The sequence below is a fragment of the Gobius niger genome (assembly GCF_951799975.1).
Source record: "Gobius niger genome assembly, chromosome: 7".
In the NCBI taxonomy this organism is placed as follows: Eukaryota; Metazoa; Chordata; class Actinopteri; order Gobiiformes; family Gobiidae; genus Gobius; species Gobius niger.
This window is the reverse complement of record NC_136858.1, coordinates 39,305,853-39,332,153: the sequence shown is the minus strand read 5'-3', so window position 1 is coordinate 39,332,153 and position 26,301 is coordinate 39,305,853. Positions and strand designations below refer to the sequence as shown.

The 26,301-nt window shown below is 39.8% G+C and overlaps 2 protein-coding genes across 2 annotated transcripts in view; one reads left to right on the top strand and one right to left on the bottom strand.

Moving 5' to 3' along the window:
* deaf1 (DEAF1 transcription factor) overlaps window positions 1-13,531 on the top strand; it is a gene marked incomplete at its 5' end in the record, with an annotated part of 59,135 nt that extends 45,604 nt beyond the window's left edge. Inside the window, 4 exons of the mRNA XM_079560016.1 lie at window positions 2,740-3,014; window positions 6,211-6,312; window positions 6,517-6,606; window positions 13,439-13,531. Coding sequence (XP_079416142.1) covers window positions 2,740-3,014; window positions 6,211-6,312; window positions 6,517-6,606; window positions 13,439-13,525 — 554 coding nt within the window. The 3' untranslated portion in view covers window positions 13,526-13,531. The remainder of the gene's footprint in view (window positions 1-2,739; window positions 3,015-6,210; window positions 6,313-6,516; window positions 6,607-13,438) is intronic.
* A 4,718-nt stretch (window positions 13,532-18,249) lies between these two features.
* Window positions 18,250-26,301, bottom strand: part of LOC306965977 (D(4) dopamine receptor-like) — a 62,652-nt gene continuing 54,600 nt past the window's right edge. The window contains exon 4 of the mRNA XM_079560601.1: window positions 18,250-18,481. Within this exon, the coding sequence (XP_079416727.1) occupies window positions 18,276-18,481 (206 nt within the window). The 3' untranslated portion in view covers window positions 18,250-18,275. The remainder of the gene's footprint in view (window positions 18,482-26,301) is intronic.

Genomic DNA, 26,301 nt, shown 5'->3' with positions numbered 1-26,301 from the left:
AAATCCAGCAAAAAAAAGACAAAAATCCAGCAAAAAAAGACAAAAATCCAGCAAAAAAAGACAAAAATCCAGCAAAAAAAAGACAAAAATCCAGCAAAAAAAAGACAAAAATCCAGCAAAAAAAGACAAAAATCCAGCCAAAAAGTGACAAAAATCCGGCAAAAAAAAGACAAAAATCCAGCAAAAAAAAGACAAAAATCCAGCAAAAAAAGACAAAAATCCAGCAAAAAAAAGACAAAAATCCAGCAAAAAAGTGACAAAAATCCAGCAAAAAAAGACAAAAATCCAGCAAAAAAAGACAAAATCCAGCAAAAAAAAGACAAAAATCCAGCAAAAAAGTGACAAAAATCCAGCAAAAAAATGACAAAAATACAGCAAAAAAATGACAAAAATCCAGCAAAAAAAATGACAAAAATCCAGCAAAAAAAGTGACAAAAATCCAGCCAAAAAGTGACAAAAATCCAGCAAAAAAAAGACAAAAATCCAGCAAAAAAATGACAAAAATCCAGCAAAAAAGTGACAAAAATCCAGCAAAAAAAAAGACAAAAATCCAGCAAAAAAAAGACAAAAATCCAGCAAAAAAAAGACAAAAATCCAGCAAAAAAAGACAAAAATCCAGCAATAATCACGATTATTTTTGTCATAATTGAAATCACGATTATTCAAACGATTATTTGTTGCCTTTAAAAAATCCAGCAAAAAAGACAAAATCCAGCAAAAAAAGACAAAATCCAGCAAAAAAAGACAAAAATCCAGCAAAAAAAGACAAAAATCCAGCAAAAAAAAGACAAAAATCCATTTAAAAAAAGACAAAAATCCAGCAAAAAAAAGACAAAAATCCAGCCAAAAAGTGACAAAAATCCAGCAAAAAAAAGACAAAAATCCAGCAAAAAAAAGACAAAAATCCAGCAAAAAAAAGACAAAAATCCAGCCAAAAAGTGACAAAAATCCAGCAAAAAAAAGACAAAAATCCAGCAAAAAAGTGACAAAAATCCAGCAAAAAATGACAAAAAATACAGCAAAAAAATAACAAAAATACAGCAAAAAAATGACAAAAATACAGCAAAAAAAATGACAAAAATCCAGCAAAAAAGTGACAAAAATCCAGCAAAAAAAATGACAAAAATCCAGCAAAAAAGTGACAAAAATCCAGCAAAAAAAAGACAAAAATCCAGCAAAAAAATGACAAAAATCCAGCAAAAAAGTGACAAAAATCCAGCAAAAAAAGACAAAAATCCAGCAAAAAAAGACAAAAATCCAGCAAAAAAAATGACAAAAATCCAAAAATATAAAAATGTAAATTTAAAATAAATAAATAAAATATGAAAAAAAAAATTATAATCGATTTTTGGCGATTATGCTAATTTTGTAATCGTTTACTGTTGTAATCGAAATCGTAATCGAATTTCGATTAATTGCACAGCCCTATGATTTTGGACTTTCAGACATAACAATAATATCACAGGTTTGTGAATCAGATCAAAAACGAGGAAAAACATTTGTACAGTTTAGTTTTGGAGATTTCTTACAAAAACTGCATTTCTCCCATAGAGCTGTATTGGCCCCGCCCTCCACCTGACATTATGACATCATCACCACCTATTGCCCATATATGGTCATGTTTTGATGATTTTAATTTTTTTATTGTTTTAATGTTTTATTAGGCCCGAGCGGCTGCAGGGCTCGGGCCTAACGTAACTGTACAAACAGAGCGCGGCGCTCGACAAACAGGTGATTATTGATCGGCGGAATCAATAAAGGTTAGTGCTAGATCGTCTGCTCCGGAGGGACGGTCTGCTGTGAGTTTGTATAGATCTATGAGTTGGTTTGTCTAAAAATACAAATAATCCTAATCCGAACCCTATTCCGTAAGGTTGACCCCTTAACTCCCACCTGAACCGAGCACATTTTCTCCAGTTTGGCTTTACCCCAATCCAAAAGCTTCTGGAAAAAAGCTGTGAAAATAGCGACAAAACAATGATGGAAATGTGACAAAAAAGTGAGAAAACATTGACAAAAAAAGTGACGAAAAATTTATGAAAAAGTGGCAAAAATGTCACAAAAATGGATAAAAAATTGACAAAAAATTTAAAAAATGTGACAAAAAAATTGACGAAAAATTGGCGAAAAAATGTCAAAAATGTCACAAAAAAAAGTGACAAAAAATTGATTAAAAATGGACGAAAAAATGACAAAAATGTGACAAAAAATTCCAAAAAAACGATAAAAAATGACAAAAATGTGACAAAAAAATGATTAAAAATTGACGAAAAATGGACAAAAATGTGACAAAAAATGACAAAAATGTGATAAAAAATTACAAAAAATCGATTAAAAAAAAAGTCAAAAATGTGACAAAAAATGTATCAAAAATGGACGAAAAAATGACAAAAATGTGATAAAAAATTACAAAAAAGTTACAAAAATGAGTTGAATACCCAACAAAAAAATGTTGGAAAAAAAATGTGATGACGTGAGGAAAAAGCTCCTCTCGGTTCAGGCGGGAGTTAAGAGGTTAACCATTTCCCTGGCCCTAACCTTAATTTGTGTCATGATATCTCACGTTTTCACTGCAGACTGTCCCTCCGGAGCAGAACATCTCGCACTAACCTTCAATAAATGAAGCAATGATCTGCCCAAAATGGTGGATGATCCGAGTACAAAGACTTAATAACTGTAAAGGTCCAAAGAAGTTAGAATCTCTTTACTTGAATGTGTTCTTCCCTCTCTGCTCCTCAGTGCTGACGGCGTTGCCCGCCTTAGCCGTGGCCCCGCAGCCCGTCCAGACCAAAGTCCCTCTGGGGGCGGAGCTGTCACACCAGGGGGCGGGGCTGACGCTGGAGGTGGGCTCGGAGGGCGGAGTCAGTCCCCCGGGTCACCAGCAGGTGGACAAGAGCACGTGGGTTTACCTGGAGGAGATGGCCAACACGTTACTGAGCAACGCGCAGCAGCTGAAGAGCCTGATCGAGCAGGCGCGGCACGGCGGCGCCATCGGGAAGGACCCGCGCAAAGAGGTGAGCGCCGGGACGCCAACGTTAAAGTGACAGTCTGGACTTTAACAGCGTTTAAAGTGACAGTCTGGAACTTTAAAGGTTTTAACACCCACCTGCTTTACTGTTGCAAATACAAAACATGAGCAGCTCGATACAGAACATGTTATTTTTGCTGCGTGTAATCAGAGAATGGACTTGGATGAGGACCAAACATATTTAAGGCAGTATCCGAATGTCCATCCTAGTCCCTAACCCCTCAGTCACTACATAGGCCGCACTATAGAGTCACTATAGAGTCACTATAGAGTCACTATAGAGTCACTGGTTCTGTTGGCGATTCGGACACAAGACACGACTTTCTCCGCGCTGCGTGACGTCACGCTGCAGCTGCAGATATGTTTTTTTAATTTTTTTATCTGAATTTATTTATTGTTACAAACGTTGATTTTATGAAAGAGAACGACTGTTTTGACACTTTTACAGGTGTTACTGTCATCACCAAAAAAAAAAAGTCACCCCAGCGTGAGCTCATAGACGCTGAGAGTCGGTCACAGGCAGGTGTCCGAAGCGCCAGCAGATTGAGCGACTACATCTGCTAAAAGTTCAATAAACTCCGGAAATAAAGTATTTCTGTGATAAAAAACAAACTCAGAGACAGTGGAATATTTATGATTAATACGAGACAGATACGATTTTACATGAATGGCTTGGATTATTCGAGAGGAAGCTGTCGGTCATTTAACAGCTCCAGCTAAAGGTTAGCAGCTAACGTTAGCATGAAGCTGTCGGTCATTTAACAGCTCCAGCTAAAGGTTAGCAGCTAACGTTAGCATGAAGCTGTCGGTCATTTAACAGCTCCAGCTAAAGGTTAGCAGCTAACGTTAGCATGAAGCTGTCGGTCATTTAACAGCTCCAGCTAAAGGTTAGCAGCTAACGTTAGCATGAAGCTGTCGGTCATTTAACAGCTCCAGCTAAAGGTTAGCAGCTAACGTTAGCATGAAGCTGTCGGTCATTTAACAGCTCCAGCTAAAGGTTAGCAGCTAACGTTAGCATGAAGCTATCGGTCATTTAACAGCTCCAGCTAAAGGTTAGCAGCTAACGTTAGCATGAAGCTGTCGGTCATTTAACAGCTCCAGCTAAAGGTTAGCAGCTAACGTTAGCATGAAGCTGTCGGTCATTTAACAGCTCCAGCTAAAGGTTAGCAGCTAACGTTAGCATGAAGCTATCGGTCATTTAACAGCTCCAGCTAAAGGTTAGCAGCTAACGTTAGCATGAAGCTGTCGGTCATTTAACAGCTCCAGCTAAAGGTTAGCAGCTAACGTTAGCATGAAGCTGTCGTCATTTAACAGCTCCAGCTAAAGGTTAGCAGCTAACGTTAGCATGAAGCTGTCGGTCATTTAACAGCTCAAGCTAAAGGTTAGCAGCTAACGCTAGCATGAAGCTGTCGGTCATTTAACAGCTCCAGCTAAAGGTTAGCAGCTAACGTTAGCATGAAGCTGTCGGTCATTTAACAGCTCCAGCTAAAGGTTAGCAGCTAACGTTAGCATGAAGCTGTCGGTCATTTAACAGCTCAAGCTAAAGGTTAGCAGCTATCGTTAGCATGAAGCTGTCGGTCATTTAACAGCTCCAGCTAAAGGTTAGCAGCTAACGTTAGCATGAAGCTGTCGGTCATTTAACAGCTCCAGCTAAAGGTTAGCAGCTAACGTTAGCATGAAGCTGTCGGTCATTTAACAGCTCAAGCTAAAGGTTAGCAGCTAGCGTTAGCATGAAGCTGTCGGTCATTTAACAGCTCCAGCTAAACGTTTATATTTTGGTCGTTTATTCCTGAGAAACACAAACACTCGACTGAAACAGCTGATTTACTTCAGTCGTGTTTAGTTCACAGACCTGTCTCTGTCAGGCTCTTCTCCCACTCTCGCAATGCATTGTGGTCTATATTAGCCTAAATCTAATATGTGGCTGCCTTTCGTCGCCATGGAGACCAGCTGGAGGTCAGACCTCACAGAGAGGCCTTTAGCTCTGAGCCTGCTCTTACAAACGTGCACATTTTGTTCGCTGTCGAATCCCGGACCTGATTAAATAAAACGTTCCATCCCCAAACAAATGAAAAGGAAGGACAGGGGTGATATTAACGTATGGCGAGGTATGTTTTTGTCCTTTTCATGGCCGTTAGATCTAAATTTATCGGAAGATTATGACATTTTCTCACAAGTTATTATGGTCTAGAACAGTGGTTCCCGAGGGGGGGTCGGGTGGCGAGGCCTTGGGTGGGGGGCCCCAGATGATTCCAAGATGTAATGAAAAGAACATTTATACAGCATATAATTTGTGAAAACCATTCAAATGTTAAAGGGGGGGTGTTATAAGCTTTCCATCCTGTTATTCTGTCACTCCCTCATTAAAAACATGGCTGAAGTGTTGCCTTGGCACATTCACGTATTTCTGAGTAATCTGTAAAAACTCTGATGGCGGCCATTTTGGGTAATCTGTAAAAACTCTGATGGCGGCCATTTTGGGTAATCTGTAAAAACTCTGATGGCGGCCATTTTGGGTAATCTGGAAAAACTCTGATGGCGGCCATTTTGGGTAATCTGTAAAAACTCTGATGGCGGCCATTTTGAGTAATCTGTAAAAACTCTGATGGCGGCCATTTTGGGTAATCTGTAAAAACTCTGATGGCGGCCATTTTAGGGATAGGTTTGCCTGAGTCCTCCTAGGAACGCCCCCACCTCCTGGAGACGCCTCCGAGCTTTGGTCACCAGCCGAGTAACCAACCACTGCTCCTCAGCAGAACCCCCTCCCCACTGATGCCACAGACAGCGTGTGGAGGGGGCGTGTCTAAAGGCTCAGAGGTTCTTAAAGAGACAGAGGCCTATTTCAAGACATTCACTGCAGCCATTTTGAGAGAGACATTTTATACAAGGCAGTTATTCTAATTTACTGCATTTACAGACCAGCAGAAGGTTTGTCATCATTGTAGTGTGATATAGACTGGTGCTATGGGACTGACAAAAGCAGAACACCCCCTCTTTAAAGCAGAACACCCCCTCTTTAAAGCAGAACACCCCCTCTTTAAAGCAGAACACCCCCTCTTTAAAGCAGAACACCCCCTCTTTAAGGTATAAAAAGTGCTAAGGCCTCAAACAGTTGAAATAGTCGGCTGAAACATTAATGTAGGAGGACACTTAATGCTCATAACGGTCTTATTTCTCTCCAGTGCTCGGTCCTGAACCAGTCGTTTCAGTCTCAGATGGGATTCTCTCACCCGGACGACTCGGACGCCCGGAGCAGCTCTGACATCAACGAGATCATCATGAATGTAAGACACAAGACAAACTCAAACTCTATTAAAAAACACATGGGGAGAGGGATTGGACCAGAACTGTCTCCATCTCACCCTGATGGTCACTCAGGACATCTGGAGTTTGAACTGTGTGAATTATTCAAAAGGAGTAAATGATTGAAAATGTCCGTGTTTGAACTTGAATTATAATGATATATTTTGTGTGATTCTCCCTGGCAGCAGATGTGTGTGAACTGTGGGCGCGTGGCCATGACCGAGTGCAACGTCTGCCACAAAGTCAACTACTGCTCCAGCTTCTGCCAGAGGAAGGTCAGTGCCGGGTCTGGGCGGGACAACAGCATTGTTTTTATTCTGCAATTTAAACAATAGCACAATGGCAGGGCAAACAGACAGCTGGTCTTCCATCCAAGTAAACAAGAGTAAACAATGTCCCCTGTGCAATAAGGGGAGGGGAAAGAAAACCAAAATGTACTTTCCTTCAATTTACATACAACATACAACACTTTTTCTTTATTACATATAAGACAAGGGACATTGACAAGACAAACAATTTAGACAAATAACACAAAAGACTAGACACACAAACAAGATGAAACAAAAAAAACAAAACAGACGAAAAACAAATCAAACAAAAGACAAAGTGGACTCATTCATTCACACATTCACACACGTTAAACTGGTGGTGCTTCTTTGAATGAACTGTAAAAGAAAAAAAGGAAAAAGACAAAGTTTAGCATTACAAAGTTAGAATTAGCAACCACTAAGAAAAAGAAGAAGAAAATGAGTTAAGCAGATCTTAGTTTGTCTTAAAATAAGAAAAAATATTCTTTGTCTAAAACTGAAGATTCAAAAAAAAAATCTTTCTTGTTACAAGAAAAATCATCATGTTTTTAGCAAATTTATCTGAACAAGAAATGACTAGATTTTATTTCCTAAAATAAGATTTTTTTTCTCAAGAAAACTTTGCTCGACAAAACATTATTACTTTTTAGGGAAAAAATAAGAACTTATTTCTTAAAGTAAGACATTTTTTACTCGCTTAGAACCACTTTTTGCAGCGTGTATCACAGTTTTCTCTGATCCAAATGTTTAACTGCAAATATTTAAATATCTCTGAGTCTTTTAGTTTAAATTTAACCCGAAAAAAACAAGATTATTAAAAGAAAGAGCTCAGTTTCAATGAGTCAGCAAATATTCAGAACTGTTTTGGAAAAAAGTCGTTTGCAACAGTCGGGAGGTCTTTGTCACAATAATGGGCTAAAGCACAAAAACAATACAAGCTACAAAACACCATTGGGTTAGATTAGGTTCCTTTATTTGTGCCCACAGGCAGGGCCGGATTTAAGTCAAATGGGCCCCGGGATAACGTTTTTTCAGGGCCCCCCATAATCAATGTATTTATACATCTGTATCTGCTCTGTCTGCCTGTCTGTCTGCCTGTCTCTCTCTCCACAATGAAAGGATGAATGGATGATTAAAAAAAAAAAATCTGAACATGAAGAAGTCACTTCTCAAACTAGTTTAAAAAAAAAGTTTGTGAAGAAATTTGAGCTCCTTGTGGAAGAACCTTTGCTACTGCCAGACTGGGGGGGGTTTAAAAAAGGGGTCTGGGGGGGGTGCATTTTGGTGCATTTTAACAGACCAATAGGTGCATTTTAGTCCTGTTTAGTCCTGGTTTAGTCCTGGTTTAGTCCTGGTTTAGTCCTGGTTTAGTCCTGGTTTAGTTCTGGTTTAGTCCTGGTTTAGTCCTGGTTTAGTCCTGGTTTAGTCCTGGTTTAGACCTGGTTTAGTCCTGGTTTAGTCCTGGTTTAGTCCTGGTTTAGTCCTGGTTTAGTCCTGGTTTAGTCCTGGTTTAGACCTGGTTTAGTCCTGGTTTGTCCTGGTTTAGTCCTGGTTTAGTCCTGGTTTAGTCTTGGTTTAGTCCTGGTTTAGTCCTGGTTTAGTTCTGGTTTAGTCCTGGTTTGTCCTGGTTTAGTCCTGGTTTGTCCTGGTTTAGTCCTGGTTTAGTCCTGGTTTAGTCCTGGTTTAGTCCTGGTTTAGACCTGGTTAGTCCTGGTTAGTCTTGGTTTAGTCCTGGTTTAGTCCTGGTTTAGTTCTGGTTTAGTCCTGGTTTAGTTCTGGTTTAGACCTGGTTTAGACCTGGTTAGTCCTGGTTAGTCTTGGTTTAGTCCTGGTTTAGTCCTGGTTTAGTCCTGGTTTAATCCTGGTTTAGACCTGGTTTAGACCTGGTTAGTCCTGGTTTAGTCCTGGTTAGTCCTGGTTAGTCCTGGTTTAGTCCTGGTTTAGTCCTGTTTTAGACCTGGTTTATTCTCGGGTATAAAAATCCTCTGATAAATGTGAAGGAGTCTGCAAAGAGAGAGGGAACTACAGCCCGCACTGAGCCCAGGGGCCCTTCAGCCTGCGGGGGCCCTTCAGCCTGCGGGGGCCCTTCAGCCTGCGGGGGCCCTTCAGCCTGCGGGGGCCCTTCAGCCTGCGGGGGCCCTTCAGCCTGCGGGGGCCCTTCAGCCTGCAGGGGCCCTTCAGCCTGCGGGTCCGGCCTCCTGCATTTCTGAGTAAAGGAGTGAAACCTCAGAGCACTGGTCTCTCCTCTCGGGGCCTCACAGTGGGATAAATCCAGGAGTTTGGAGTCTGTGAAAGCCTGAAATGATGTAACTGTAAATAAAGGTTGAGCGGAGGCGAGGGTGTGAAGGGGGCGAGTGGGGGCGAGGGTGTGAAGGGGGCGAGGGTGTGAAGGGGGGGGGGCAGGTTCTCTCGGTGATGACGGTGCAGAGAAAACCTGAGAAGCTTCACGTCACTCTGAGCTCGAGGCTGCGGTTCTGACACATGTAAACAGCGAGCGGTGTCATGTGACCTGGTTATGGTCATGTGAGTCGGGGGGGCCAGTGCCCGACAGTCCACGGCCCTCAGGTTGGGGACCCTTGTTGTATTCACCTTTTGCCTCTTTCTGCCACAGATCAGCTCTTTGTGTCCGAGTAGAAACTGATCTTCTCCCTTTGTAAACGAACGCGAGTGAAGGGCGCACTTCAAGGCGGCCATGACACTTTTTATTTGTTCTGATGCCATTATTGCATCTAACATGTTCTCAGTTTGAGCCACGACCCCCCATTATAACAGTGAACTGGGCTCGTGACCCCCGTCCCGGTCACGTCATGGGAGACGGGACATGAGCCTGTATTTATTTATTAAAAAACACAGGGGAAAAATGACTAAATAAAATTGATCCATTTAACCCCTTAACTTCCACCTGAACCGAGCACATTTTCTCCAGTTTGGCTTTACCCCAATCCAAAAGCTTCTGGGAAAAAGGTATGAAAATAGCGACAGAACTGAGACGAAAACAAGGATGGAAATGTGACAAAAAAGTGAGAAAACATTGACAAAAAATGACAAAAAAGTGACAAAAATGAGTTGAATCCCCAACAAAAAGATGATGAAAAAACATGTGATGACGTGAGGAAAAAGTTCCTCTCGGTTCAGGCGGGAGTTAAGAGGTGAAGAACACATGATGGCACTTTGAAAAAAATAACACACACGCCCCAAGCGACCCCCCAAATTGGTCTCCCGACCCCCAGGTTGAGAACCACTGGTATACGCACGTACGCATGTTCTTTCCCCCTTGAGATGGCATCAGATCAGTTGAATCAGCAAATGGTACCATAAAAAACAGAACAAATAATGAAAATAAAAAAGAAATAAATGAGAAAAAATGGAATAAAAATAATAACTAAATATGACCCTGTCCAGGATGTACGGCCCAAGTGATTTATTTGAATACAAAGTGCTCAGTCAAAAGACATCTGCGGAAATGGCAAAATAAAGTATTTGTACAACATGCAGGAAACATCATTATGTACAGGCACATATAACAGGCCATATAACAAATATAATAAATATTTAATATTTCCCCAGGGAGGGGCAGGTGCACTGTGAAGTAAAACGTGCTGTTGCTCGGCAACAATAGCCCAAAAGTGCGAATGTCCCTGTATTACACTGTAGCATTCATAATACATGGTGTAGATACAAGTACTTACAGAATACATGGTGTAGATACAAATATACATATAATACATGGTGTAGATACAAATACATATAATACATGGTGTAGATACAAATACATATAATACATGGTGTAGATACAAATACATATAATACATGGTGTAGATACAAATACATATAATACATGGTGTAGATACAAGTACACATAATACATGGTGTAGATACAAGTACACACAGTACACACATTTCTCCCAACTTCACCTCCGGTTTGTTTTCTCATTAATTTATGACATTTTGTCTGTTGGAAGAACATGGAGACTGCAGCTCTTCTTCCTCCTCGCTCTCACTAAATATGAAGCTGTTTTTTGGTCAGATGGACTGTTGAGTCCAAACCCTGCCCCTGATCTGTCTGTGTTTCACCTGTGGCTGAGCTCACTCCTCACTCCTCACTCCTCACTCCTCACTCCTCACTCCTCACTCCTCACTCCTCACTCCTCACTCCTCACTCCTCACTCCTCACTCCTCACTCCTCACTCACTCCTCACTCCTCACTCCTCACTCCTCGCACCTCAGACCTCAGACCTCGCACCTCAGACCTCGCTCTGTCCTGAGGGGAAACAGACACAGACTCCAGTTCCAATTAGGAAGGATGAAGTGAAGACGTAGAGGAGGCCTGGCCCGGCTGAGAGTCTCCTCCTGACGATCCTCTAGTTTCTGAGGCGTCTCTGCAGGAAAGACCATAGAAATGTAATAAAAACACGAAACACAAACTTTGTGTAGTTTAGGTCGACTTGAAGCTTTTGTAACTTTAAAAGTACAAGTAAGAGTAAAGATATGTCACATCACTCAAGAAAATATTAATAAATAATCATAAACTCTGTCGAGGGAGGGGGGACATGGCAAACAAATCAGATTTCAAAGGTTTACGCAAGACAAGGTCGGGAAGCGCTGCTCTAGGGGCCGGGTCTCCGACAGGGGCCGGGTCTCCGACAGGGGCCGGGTCTCTGACAGGGGCCGGGTCTCTGACAGGGGCCGGGTCTCTGACAGGGGCCGGGTCTCCGACAGGGGCCGGGTCTGTGACAGAGGCCGGGTCTCCGACAGAGGCCGGGTCTCCGACAGGGGCCGGGTCTCCGACAGGGGCCGGGTCTCCGACAGGGGCCGGGTCTCTGACAGGGGCCGGGTCTCCGACAGGGGCCGGGTCTCCGACAGGGGCCGGGTCTCCGACAGAGGCCGGGTCTAACAGGGGCCGGGTCTCCGACAGAGGCCGGGTCTAACAGGGGCCGGGTCTCCGACAGGGGCCGGGTCTCCGACAGAGGCCGGGTTCGCGTCTGGCGGAGGCAAATTAAAGCCGGTCTCTAAAACAGGCCGGGGCTTTTATTAGAAACTATAGAGGTAGAAATATTCCCCATGTTTGGAGTTTGTCTCATACTGGTGTAAATGAAAACTCAGGTGCAGGAAGTAACAAACTGAACCCGGGCCGAGGGCGGACGCTGCGGAGGAGCTGATCCCAGCGTAACTTTGACACAGATTTAGCCACTTTTCAAACCTCCTGTGACCATATTTGGAATCAGGGCAAATGTTGTGTGACCCTCCAGGGCAGGGGTGGCCGACTAGTCAGAGACCAAGAGCCGAAATTTTCAACCTTGATCCCGTGAAGAGCCACAAAGGCACCGACCATTAGTGAGATCCCGGGGCGTTAGTTTATTGTGATTAAATAGAATGTTTTATTTAATCACAGTAAACTATAACTTTATGCCTTTTTCTTTTTTTTAAATAATTGTGTTAGATTGAATGGTTTTACTCCTCACCAAGATTGAAATACATGTTTATTAACTGAAATGTTGTGCTTTCTGCTCTGACTGAGACAGAATTACATTATTATTATTATTATTTATTTTATTTATTTTATGCTGGGGTGTGTTTGTATGGGGGGCCCTGCCCACTGAGCCCCCTCCTCTGATTCGCCCCTGGCCTGTGGCTCAGTGCAGCTCGGTCCTGACTGGACTGTGCAGAGAACGCACTCTGGGCTGCACAGAGTTCATGAACTTTAACCAGGAGCCTCTGGACGACTGAGAGTCTGTTTTAAGTTGTATTTGTTACAGTTTCAGTCACATGTGGAAGAAAAGTCATGACTTTGCGTATTTCCGTGTTACGATGTCGCGCTTCGCATCATAAGCTACATAAGAGCTCCGCTTTTTTCCATTTCCTAATTTTGATCTTTTTCTGTGAATATGATTCCAAATTACATCAAATAAAGAGCAGCTGATCAGAAATCTGAAAAGCAGAAGCTGATCCCAGAGCCACGATCTGCCTGTTGTTCAACCTACATCCCACTGTGAGTAGTGAAGCTGCACGGGCACCTTTTACAAACCGCCTCCAAAAGGAGGAGATCCAGACTCTCATTCATGTAGAGATGGAAACAGGGTCTGTAGGACAATGGTTGGATTTTTGGTCAAAGACTGTTACAGTTTATGGGAAATATTTACCAATTATTTTGCAGAGAGCCGCATTGCATTAAACACATCCAATCATGCAAAGAGCCGCACTCTGATTGGCCAAGAGCCGCATGCGGCTCGAGAGCCGCGGGTTGGCCACCCCTGCTCCAGGGTTTTAATAAAGTCTCCATGGCGTCTTCAAAGCACGTCCAGCTGCTCCGTGTGCAGGTCAGTCCCACGCCTCAAAATAACTCCTCCCATCAGCGCGAGCGTCTCGTCTTCTCTCGGGTCAGTCTCATGATCGATCACAAACACAAACGCTCCGTCTAAACTCGCCTTTACACAAGATAACAACAAATAATCCGGTCCGGTAAAAACGAAACAGAAACCTGCAGTGACACTGATGTCAAAGCTCCGCTAACAGCAACGAAACACTTCCTGTTGTCCCGACAAAATAAAAGGCGTCAATGTTCCAGCCGCTGGGAGAGGGTTTGAAATGTGCATTAATAAATGAACCTGATATTTTAGGTGCAAATGGACACAAATCTCCTTTTTCTTTGTTTTCCTGGGCCCCGGCCTCTATTAGAGCATTTACGGTAGTCTGATTTCAAGTGTGATTTCTTCTGTTCCTTTCGCATTAGCACTTTTAGCTCATCGCCCAAACTCAACATAAAGAACATTAATTTTGACTTTTTTTTTTTCCCCCAAAGGACTGGAAGGACCATCAACTCACCTGCGCTGGAGCCGCTCAGGACGAAGACCAACTCCCGACTCTGAGCATCGACAAGATCAAGTGAAGGACAGATCTGTGCACGTCAACAATTCAAAACGTCACGCGTTAAAGAAACAAGTCAGTGCTGAGGAGGAAACAACACAGAGGAAAACCACTCTGCCACAGTCACTTTCTCATGTTGTTGTTTGTATTTATTTTTGTACTGGATACCTCGGGTTTCTGAGCCGTTTCACTCTTTGTTAAATATGTACAGTTATATGTTTTGTAATAAAAATGTGAAAAAAGTGCAAATATTCTACTTTAAACTTACTTTACTGCAGCAGAACAAAGTCTCCACGAGAGCCTTTAGGATGATTTCTAAACACAGGGTTTATGCAGGACATTAAAAAGCATTAAAAGTCAGTGATGCCAAAATGAAAGGAACAGGCCACCGTTTTCCATCTTTACGCGTGCCCTCAGTCACACGGCCAAAGATGTTGTTCGCATTCGGCCTCTCTCAATGTGTTCCTATGGCTCCAAACGGGGGGAGGTTAGAAGCGACCGAGCTCCTCCACGAGCACAAAGACCAGACAGGTACGGATCAACTCGTCTAAGCTCAGGAAGAACAGATCTCAGTGTGGAAGAACTGTGTCATATCTTCACTTTACTGTGTGGACGTTGAACTACTACTGGTATTATTACGCCTCACAATATAGTTCCCCTTTTATCCGCTTAGAAAATCCACATTGTTTAATTGTGTGTAATTATACTTTGTAGTGGAACACTTCACGTAACCATATTTAAATAGGGAAAACGTGGAAGAGCTTGGTAGCTTCTATCTTGACCTGTTTTGGAGCTATAGAGGAGAGAGGGAGAGGCTAAATGCTAACGCCGTCTGCGCTGTGTTTACGTGACTGAAGATCAGACAGGTAGGGCTGCTCGATTATTGAAAAAATAATAATCACGATTATTTTTGTCATAATTGAAATCACGATTATTCAAACGATTATTTGTTGCCTTTAAAAAAATCCAGCAAAAAAATGACAAAAATCCATCAAAAAAATGACAAAAATCCATCAAAAAAATGACAAAAATCCATCAAAAAAGTGACAAAAATCCATCAAAAAAGTGACAAAAATCCATCAAAAAAATGACAAAAATCCAGCAAAAAAGTGACAAAAATCCATCAAAAAAATGACAAAAATCCATCAAAAAAGTGACAAAAATCCAAAAATTAAAAATTAGAAAAAAAAAAATGAAAAAAAATTGAAAAAAAATGTTGAAAAAAATAAATAAATAAAAATTATAATCGATTTTTTTGCGATTATGCTAATTTTGTAATCGTTTACTGTTGTAATCGAAATCGTAATCGAATTTCGATTAAGTGCTCAGCCCTACAGACAGGTACACATGAACTCGTCACAGCTCAGGTAAGAACATATCTCAGTGTGTAAAAACGCTGGCCTGTTCCTTTAAGAGGTTAAGAGCGGTCTGAACTGTGTCCCACACCTTTATTTAGAAGATTAATTAAGATTCAGTTTATTCGGTCAAAATGATGACAAAAGATTTACATTCAGTTAAGTTACTTCTTCATAACATAACATACAAAATGACCGAAAAGGTACAGGCTGAAGCTAATGCTTATTTTGCATTCCCTTGTTTTTTTTAACTTACAGCACGTGTTTTTGTTAAACTTTCTAACGTCAGACATTCAAAAGGATTTTATTTTATTATTTTTATTTATTTTTTAAAGTAAGTTGACAGTCTAAACAAACTACTAAACAGAATAAAGGTATTTTTCCAGTATAATACTTTTATACATTCTCTTTAGGTGGAAGAGAGCGGGACATGATGTGAGATCCTCTGTTCAGTCGTTCCAGAGATCGACCCCTTTTTTTTTTTTTTTTTTTTTTTCAACATAAAGAACCTTTATTCAAGTGATTATAACCTCTTAACCCCCACCTGGACTCACCACACCCTCTTCAGTTTGGTTTTACCCAAATCTAAAAGCTTCTTGGCAAGAAAAAGCGTCAGAACGAGACAAAAAAATGATGAAAACGCAACAAAAATGCAATGAAAAAAGAGAGAAAAATGGTACAAAAACGTGACAAAAAAGCCACAAAAGAACAACAAAAAAGAAACAAATTATGATCATGAAAAAGTGACAAAACACAACAAAAGAGGGACAAAATCAACACAAAAGTGCTGACAAAAAAAGTAAAAAAAAAAAAAAAACTGACGCCAACAACACGAGGGAAAAGATCAGTTTAGATCAGATCTTTATCTTTGAGGTGAGAAGCTTTTAGATTTGGGCAAAGCTGGAGAAAATGTGCTCGGTTAAGGCGGGGGTTAAGAGGTGAAGTCATTTATTTCATTTCCATTTATTTATTCATTTGAGCAAAAACGTTGAGTCTCTGTTTATGTATTAATATAAATCGTTTATGCTCATACAAAAGATCGACCCCTTTAATGGAAACACAGAATCTCCTGGTGTTTGTTTGAAATGTTTTCTTTACAAACGTCTCCTCTGAGCTCAGACCGGCTCTGTCTGACGGTGAACAGATTTTGTTTATTTTTTACTTTGAACATCATTTTTATTGTACACAAATCTACTAAATCATAGAATTTCAGTGTTTGCAGGTTTATGAACAGGGAATGGGTTGGTTGGTTGTAGGTTGAGAATGTGATGAGTCTTATTGCCTTTGTTTGTGTTTGATTTATAGGTATTTCCCCAAACAGTAAGTGATATACGGCATGATTAATGAGTTATATATAAGAATCGAGCTCTCTTTGTTTAAAATATATCTGGATTTATATAATATCGCTATTGCTTTTGATAATTTCATTCTGATATTATGAATCTGTGACTTCAGATTTAGATCAGGATCTATTATAACTCCAACAAATGTGTTTTCATGAACTCCTTCTAAAGGCAGATTGTTGAGCATTAGGTTTACTTAATAATACCTTAGGAGCATAAGGTCGAAGTGCTCCTAATATTACTACGCCTCACAATATAGTTCCGTTTTTTATCCGCTTAGAAAATCGACATGTTTCATTTTGTGTGACTAGACTTGGATCGTGGAACATTTCACGTATTTAAATATGGGAAACGTGGAAGAGCTCGGTCGCTTCTAACTTCAGCCCGGTTTGGAGCTTTCGGAATATGCTGGGAGAGGCTAAATGCTGACAACATCTTTGGTCAGTTATATCTACAGGTACGCATGAACTCGTCTAAGCCCAGGTAAGAACATGTCTCAGTCTGGAAACACCTGATCCTTCTGACTTCCTGCCGCCTGTAGAAACTCTGTAGTTAATCAGTACCAGCACATACTAGTGGTTTTACTCACACATGTCTTTTCAGAAACAAAAATGTGACTGAACAAGTGTTGAATATGTGGCAAAAACACCATCAAAAGGTAACAAAAGGTCTTAGCTTTCAAACGAGGCATTACACTGGACTATAAACAGTCAAGAAGTTACTAGATTTGGGCAAGGCCAAACTGAGGCTTGATTAAGGCGGGGTTAAGAGGTTAAAGCAGCACTAAGTAACGTGTTTACCTTAATAAATCCTCCCCGTAGTCCCTGTGGGGGTAATACAAGTGTTTATGGGAGGATTGGAGGGTCTTTCATCGCCCCCTGGTGTCTCTGGCCAGAAAACCATGTTTGCAACTTGACTGCCACCGGACCGGAGGCACCAATACACACTAATAGAATCACGAAGAAGAAGCTAACAGGCTAACGGGTAAAGCTAACTGTGGGCTAACGTCACTTTAAACAGTATTTATAGCCAAGTTTGAGTGAAAAAAAGTATCTCCAATTGGATGAACAATATCCCTCTGTCCCTTCCTCTTTTCTGTCAGCGCAGGATTTACTCTCCAAGACAATTAACCTCTGAACTCCCGCCTGAACCGAGAGGATCTTTTTCCTCACGTCATCAGATTTTTTTTTCATCATTTTTTTGTTGGGTATTCAACTCATTTTTGTAACTTTTTTGTCATTTTTTTCGTCAATTTTTGTCATTTTTTAAATAAATTTTCTGTCAAATTTTTATCAAATTTTTGTCACATTTTTGTAATTTTTTTTTTCATTTTTTCGTAAATTTTGTATCATTTTTTTATTATTTTTTGTCAATTTTTTGTATTTTTTTTTGTCACATTTTTGCCACTTTTTCCATCAATGTTTTGTCATTTTTTGAATATATTTTTTGTAATTTTTTGTCACATTTTGGTCACATTTTTGTAATTTTTTTGTCATTTTTTCGTCAATTCTATATCAATTTTTTTTTACTTTTTTGTCAATTTTTTATCAAATTTTTGTAAAAAAAAACAAACAATTGTTACATTTTTGTAATTTTTTGTCAAATTTTTGTAATTTTTTTTGTCACATTTTGGTCATTTTTTCATCAATTTTTCGTCACTTTTTTGTCAACGTTTTCTCACTTTTTTGTCACATTTCCATCATTGTTTTCGTCGCAGTTTTGTTACTATTTTCACACCTTTTTCCCAGAAGCTTTTGGATTGGGGTTAAGCCAAACTGGAGAAAATGTGCTCGGTTCAGGTGAGAGTTAAGGGGTTAATGAGTAAAAAACACAACTTTCCGCGACACCTGCAGTCGCGCTTACGGCCTCTAGGGGCACGATTCACTTAGCTTTAAAAAGTAAATGTTGAATATAAAAGTAACCATTCTAAAATAACTACATTCAAATAATCAGATCTTTGGATATGAAAACTTTTATTTGCAAAGTATTAGTGATATTTTACAAAATGCCTTTAAGTCCAGACTCCGCCGTCGTCCTCGGAGACAGAGGTCCGTCCCGTTGGCGTGGCGTCTTCTCAGGAGCAGCATCGGCCCAGAAACTTTTTGAAGAAGTTCCTGAACTCCGTGTTGAAGATGGTGTAGATGACCGGGTTGAGGGCGCTGTTGACGTAGCCGAGCCACGTGACCACGCTCATGAGCACGGGCGGGATGTGGCAGCCCTGGCACCGCGCCCGCATGGTGTGCAGCACGAAGAACGGCGTCCAGCAGAACAGGAAGCAGCCTGGGGGAGACACAGAGGGGCGGGGTCACAGAGGGGCGGGGTCACAGAGGGGCCGGGTCAGAGGACATTTTGGATTCCGCTGTTGCCTAAAGCATCGTCTAAATGTCATGTTTGGCATCTCCATGGAGACGAGCTGGGGGGAACCTCTTTCTTCCCCTGCACTGTGGGCGCTGGGCAACATCTACTGAAAATCTGCTTTCCCCAAATCTAAAAGCTTCTTGACTGGAGAGTTCACAGCCTGTAGGCCTCATTTGAAAGCTAAGACCGCTCTGTTATCGCGGTGTCACTTTTGCTGCTTTTTTTTGTCCCGTTTTTGTTGCTTTTGGTCCAGTCTTTACTGTGTTTTTGTCAAAATTTTTGCTGCTTTTTCTAAATTTTTTGCAGCTTTTTGCCCCCATTTTTTCTGCTTTTTTGACCTGTTTTTAACTGTTTTTTGTCCATTTTTTGCAGCTTTTTATTTAAAAAAAATCAGTTATTTTCTCAAATTTTTTTTTGCTTTTTTGACCGGTTTTTGCAGCTTTTTGGGCTTTTTTTTTTAACTGTTTTTTGTCCCATTTGTCCTGTCTTTACTGTTTGTTTGTTTTTGTCCATTTCTTTGCTGCTTTTTTGACCTGTTTTTGTTGCTTTTGGTCCTGTCTTTACTGTTTTTTTTGTCAATTTGTTTAGTATTTTTTTGTCAAAATTTTTGCTGCTTTTTCTAAATTTTTTGCAGCTTTTTGCCCCCATTTTTTCTGCTTTTTTGACCTGTTTTTACTGTTTTTTGTCCATTTTTTGCAGGTTTTTATTTTAGAAAAAATCTGTTTTTTTCTCTTTTTTTTTTGCTTTTTTGACCTGTTTTTGCAGCTTTTTGGGCTTTTTTTTAAACTGTTTTTTGTCCCATTTGTCCTATCTTTACTGTTTGTTTTTTTTTGTCCATTTCTTTGCTGCTTTTTTGCCCCGTTTTTGTTGCTTTTGGTCCTGTCTTTACTGTTATTTTGTCCATTTTTTTAGTATTTTTTTGTCAAAATTTTTGCTGCTTTTTCTAAATTTTTTGCAGCTTTTTGCCCCCATTTTTTACTGTTTTTTGTCCATTTTTTGCAGCTTTTTATTCTCTCTTTTTTTTGCTTTTTTGACCTGTTTTTGCAGCTTTTTGGGCTTTTTTTTATACTGTTTTTTGTCCAAATTTTTGATGCTCTTTTGTCCATTTTTTGCTGTTTTTTGTCCCATTTTTGCAGATTTTTTTGTCCTGTCTTTACTGTTTGTTTTTTTTTGTCCATTTTTTTGCTGCTTTTTTGTCCCGTCTTTGCTGCTTTTTTGACATATTTTTGTTGCATTTTTGTGAGTTTTTTGTTGTGCGTTTTCTCGTCTACGTCTCGTTTTCATTGCTCTTTTGCCGCTTATTAAGATGTGCTCGGTTTTTCACATAAACACTTTGTCTTTTTACTGTTATTCTGTTCTTTTATTGTGGCTTCAGTCTGGACGGCAGAGTAAGAACTGCACCGGCGTGTCTTGCCCAAGGACACGCCGGCCCAGCGCCCCCCCCCCCCCGCCGTGAGCGTGAGAGGCCTCCCCCGTGACGCCATGATTGGATTGAGATTAGCCGCGTCAGATTAAAGGGAAGCACTTCTCCGCATTAGGGCCGCCGTGGCGCTAAATATAGGGCCGTGATAGACTCCTTCATCTCCTGGTGTGAGGACCACCACCTGTCCCGGGATGCACTCGAAACAAAGGAGGCCATTTTGGATACTAGAACTACACAAAAACATGACCCGGTGGTGATCGGAGGTAAAGAAATTCAGCAGGTCAAATCCTTTAAGTATCTGGGTGTACACACTGATGACCTGCTCAGACGGGACGTGCACACTGAGCACTTGTGTTCCAGACTGTCCCAAAGACTCCACTTCTTAAGGAGGCTGCGTCCGTTTGGTGTGAGCACAGACATGTTGGTACGGGATCGCAGCCTGGGACGGTCCTCTAACTGTGAAGAGCAAAGCACAACCTGAGAGACTCGTCCTGAGGGAAGCTGACGAGCACAAGAGAGTTTCCGTCCTTGAAAGAAAAACCTTTGAAAGCTCTGTCCTCGTCCAAGCTCAGAAAATCACTGAGGATCCATCACCTTTTCTGAATGGTGAATATGAAATAGGGCTGCTCGATAATTGAAAAAATAATAATCACGATTATTTTTGTCATAATTGAAATCACTATTATTCAAACGATTATTTGTTGCCTTTAAAAAATCCAGCAAAAGTGAAAAAATCCAGTAAAAAAGTGCCAAAAATCCAGCAAAAAAAAGACAAAAATCCATAAAAAAAAGACAAAAATCCAGCAAAAAATGACAAAAATCCAGCAAAAAAAGACAAAAATCCAGCAAAAAAAGACAAAAATCCATTAAAAAAAGTGACAAAAATCCATCAAAAAAAGACAAAAATCCATAAAAAATGACAAAAATCCAGCAAAAAAAGACAAAAATCCATCAAAAAAAGACAAAAATCCATTAAAAAAAGTGACAAAAATCCAGCAAAAAAAAGACAAAAATCCAGCAAAAAAGTGACAAAAATCCAAAAATAAAACATTTGAAATTTCAAAAAAAAAAAGAAAAAAAAATATATGAAAAAAAAATTTCTAATCGATTTTTTTGCGATTATGCTAATTATGTAATCGTTTACTGTTGTAATCGAAATCGTAATCGAATTTCGATTAATTGCACAGCCCTAATATGAAATCCTCCCATCAGGAGGACGGTGCAGAGACACAGGTTCAAGAACAACAGATACAAGCTCTCATTTCTCCCCAACTCTGAGTCTCTTCTAAACAAACTGAAGGATAAAGAGCAGGTGAAGAGTCAGAACTGAGATGAACTCAAAGGCTTTATTGTGATGTACTGGCTGCACTGACTGAACTGTTTTATATGAATGGTTTTACTGTATGAGTGACAGCTGCAAATTTCCTCATTAAGGACAATAAAGTTTATCCATCCATCCATATATGAACATCCATAACACAAGACGCTACAAAACATCACAAACTCTGAGACTCAAACAAAAACACTTCAAAATGTGCACGAGCTTTTAGTTCTAGTGATTACCCACGTGTGAAAACTCATGTCGGCCGCTTGTATCCGCAATCTTGTCCTTTCGGTCATTCCCAGATCACATGACCAGAGGTGAGGGCGGGATCGATGGTAAATCTAAAACTCATTCTGCTGCAGTTCTTTCTGGAATTGGGCTCCTTTTTTTAAATCAAAAGTTTCCCGGTGAATGGTAAAATCACAGTATTCCTCATTCCTCTGTTTGATGGAATGTTTGCACATCTCCAGAAAACAAATTAGCACAAATTTACTGCGTTTGTGGCATTAAAACATAGTCCTGGGCAATTAAAAATCCTTACACTTGGCTCGATGACGCCTGTAGAAACCCTGCAGCCTGATTATCTCTGAAGTCGGACATGTTTCCCCACAGCGTTTTAAGTCAGAGCGAAACGTGAGTGTCTGGTTATGCTTCAGTGCGAGGCCTCGGGAGGGACGGGATGTGGGCCAGAGTTCACACCTGCTCGACCTGGATTCAGAACAAAAGGAGAACGAGGCAGGTCCATGTGACGGCGGGACCAGCCCAACAGCCTGAACTTTAAATCATTCTCCATGTTTAAGGAAGCCGAGGCAGTTCAAATACAGAACCGTCAGCCTCTCCATCTCCGGGTGTTTGTTGTTGCAGAGTTATTACCTGTTGTGTTTTTGGTCGTTTACCGCTGAAAAAGGCTCACGTGCCCCGCCCAGACTGACCTGTTTACCTTCAGAGCTTTGCCCGTTCTACAATGTTCTCATTAAAGACATGCATCACTGTTCCTAAGTTTGGGGTAGGGCTGCTCGATTATTGAAAAAATAATAATCACGATTATTTTTGTCATAATTGAAATCACGATTATTCAAACGATTATTTGTTGCCTTTAAAAAAATCCATCAAAAAAGTGACAAAAATCCATCAAAAAAGTGACAAAAATCCATCAAAAAAGTGACAAAAATCCAGCAAAAAAGTGACAAAAATCCAGCAAAAAAGTGACAAAAATCCAGCAAAAAAGTGACAAAAATCCAGCAAAAAAGTGACAAAAATCCAGCAAAAAAGTGACAAAAATCCAGCAAAAAAGTGACAAAAATCCAGCAAAAAAATGACAAAAATCCATCAAAAAAGTGACAAAAATCCATCAAAAAAGTGACAAAAATCCATAAAAAATGACAAAAATCCAGCAAAAAAGTGACAAAAATCCAGCAAAAAAGTGACAAAAATCCATAGAAAATGACAAAAATCCAGCAAAAAAGTGACAAAAATCCATAAAAAATGACAAAAATCCAGCAAAAAAGTGACAAAAATCCAGCAAAAAAGTGACAAAAATCCATAAAAAATGACAAAAATCCAGCAAAAAAAGTGACAAAAATCCAGCAAAAAAAAAGACAAAAATCCAGCAAAAAAAAGACAAAAATCCAGCAAAAAAAGACAAAAATCCAGCAAAAAAGTGACAAAAATCCAGCAAAAAAAAGACAAATATCCAGCAAAAAAAAGACAAAAATCCAGCAAAAAAAGACAAAAATCCAGCAAAAAAGTGACAAAAATCCAGCAAAAAAAAGACAAAAATCCAGCAAAAAAGTGACAAAATCCAGCAAAAAAAAGACAAAAATCCATAAAAAAGTGACAAAAATCCATCCAAAAAATGACAAAAATCCAGCAAAAAAAAGTGACAAAAATCCAGCAAAAAAAAGACAAAAATCCATTAAAAAAGTGACAAAAATTCTGCAAAAAAAATGACAAAAATCCATCAAAAAAGTGACAAAAATCCCAAAATTAAAAAAAAGGAAAAAATAAATTGAAAAAAATAAAAAAATAAAAATTATAATCGATTTTTTGCGATTATGCTAATTTTGTAATCGTTTACTATTGTTATCGAAATCGTAATCGAATTTCGATTAATTGCACAGCCCTAGTTTGGGGTCTCCCAGGCCAGTGCTGAAGCTTCTCTCATCAGCACCACAGTTTTCAGCAGTGCTAGCACAGCCGTGTGAGAATCACCTTTAGACACTAGAGCCTCTGCACTAACGCGGCAACTAACCATTGTTTTGGTAATCGAAGAATCTAACGATTAATCGCTTGGCTGTGAAAGGTGCCTGGAAATACGTATTTTTTGCAATTTTTCTACCACATGAAGCTAAAGTGGCGCCGCTTAAAGGAATAGGCCACCAGTGATTCGAAATCCGCACAGTAATCTTCACTTTACTGTGCGGATTTCAAACTACTCCTGGTATTATTACGCCTTACAATATAGTCCCCCCTTTTATCCGCTTAGAAAATCCACATTGTTTAATTGTGTGTAATTATACTTTGTAGTGGAACACTTCACGTAACCATATTTAAATAGGGGAAACGTGGAAGAGCTTGGTAGCTTCTATCTTGACCTGTTTTGGAGCTATAGAGGAGAGAGGGAGAGGCTAAATGCTAACGCCGTCTGCGCTGTGTTTACGTGACTGAAGATCAGACAGGTCCTAAAGAACTCGTCACAGCTCAGGTAAGAACATATCTCAGTGTGGAAAAACGCTGGCCTGTTCCTTTAAGGACAGGTTTATAAAGTAAACACTTAAACTTAATGTTTGTTGGAGGCTCTTAGTGCTGATTCTGCTTCTGATTGGATAAGACACAAATGTAATAAATATACAAAACACTGCAAACACTTCAAAAGCAAAGCAGGTTTCATCAAAAATATATCATGGTCGTCATTTTTGCTCGATTTCTGCGCCCACGGTGGCGCAGCGGTTAGCGCCTCCGCCTCACAGCTAGAAGGTCCCGGGTTCGATTCCACCAGGACGGGGCCTTTCTGTGTGGAGCATGTTCTCCCCGTGTCTGCGTAGGTTTCCTCCGGGTACTCCGGTTTCCCCTACCACTAAAAACATGTACAGTAGGTGAATCCTCCAGCCATGTGTTTCTGACCAGCCTGGCTCCACATCATGGAGGCGGCTCCACATCATGGAGGCGGCTCCACATCATGGAGGCGGGTCCCCGGGTCCTTACTTGTCGCCCCAGCGGCATCGAAGGACGGGTTAAATGCAGAGGACACATTTCCCTACGGGGACAATAAAGTAAACAAACAAATCTGTGTTCATGAGAAAACGATTAATCGATTGCTTGAATATTTCAATAATGGATTCGTTGTTTCTGCCCTGCCCTGCACACATGTAGGTATTCCATTACAAATCACCCTTTTCCAGCTAGAATAGACTTTCACAACATTAACAATGTCTAAACTGTATTTCTGATTCATTTAATGTTATTGTTAAAGAATAACATTAAATCACTATTTATCAGACTGGGTCAAACTGTCTCTGTCAGAGCCTTGACTGTGGAGCTCAGACTCTCAGACTCTCAGACTCTTGTGTGTCAGTCTGACGCTCTGAGAGGAGATTTATCCCTTTTCTGTGGAAGCAGAGACTGACTTGACTGGTCGGACCTGCACCGATGGTAAAGAAACGTCTCCTGGATAAGACATCCAGACTGCTGCCTGTTCTGCATCTCTCCTCAACAGTTTTCCTCACTGAAAATAGCAGTGCTTTTCTTTCAAAAATAACAACATTTTCTGTGACCCCACACGTTTGAGCGGTTGTGTATATGGAGCTGTTTTTCCTGAATCTCCCCTGGTCTTTCAGCCCCGCGGCCTCAGGTCCTGCATGTCCAAGAGAAGCTCTCCTCACCTCTGAGCTCTGGCTAAGTGTAAAAACACTCATCATCGCTGAGAAAGGGCCTCTGCACCGCCTTTACTTCCTTTTATTACTGACATAGCTGCGCAGTCGGGATGGGAATCTCAGGCCTCTGTCTCATCATATGATTCACATCTTATTCAATAGAACCAGTTATGATTACAAATATTCATAATTATTGATGCCATGAATTGATATTAGACAAGTTAACATTGTTTTCGTACTTGTATATTCAATGGGTCATTAAGATTGTGTTATTGTAAATCTATGATCGGTAACACATGGTTATGCTCTTATTGACCTTTGTTTAACCAGGATTAGGGCTGCTCGATTATTGAAAAAATAATAATCACGATTATTTTTGTCCTAATTGAAATCACGATTATTCAAACGATTATTTGTTGCCTTTAAAAAAAAATCCATCAAAAAAGTGACAAAAAATTCAGCAAAAGTGAAAAAAAATCCGGCAAAAAAATGACAAAAATCCATCAAAAAAAGACAAAATTCCATCAAAAAAAGACAAAATTCCATCAAAAAATGACAAAAATCCATCAAAAAAAGACAAAATTCCATCAAAAAAAGACAAAAATCCATCAAAAAAAGACAAAAATCCATCAAAAAATGACAAAAATCCATCAAAAAAAGACAAAAATTCATCAAAAAATGACAAAAATCCATCAAAAAATGACAAAAATCCATCAAAAAAAGACAAAAATTCATCCAAAAAAGACAAAAATCCATCCAAAAAAGACAAAAATTCATCAAAAAAAGACAAAAATCCATCAAAAAATGACAAAAATCCATCAAAAAAAGACAAAAATTCATCCAAAAAAGACAAAAATCCATCAAAAAAAGACAAAAATTCATCAAAAAAAGACAAAATTCCAGCAAAAAAGTGACAAAAAATCCCAAAATTAAAAACTAGGAGAAAAAAAAATGAAAATTAAAAAAAAAAAAAATTAAAATATAAATTATAATCGATTTTTTGCGATTATGCTAATTTTGTAATCGTTTACTGTTGTAATCGAAATCATAATCGAATTTCGATTAATTGCACAGCCCTAACCAGGATAGTCCCACTGAGATGGTGGTAAGGGAAACCAGAGTA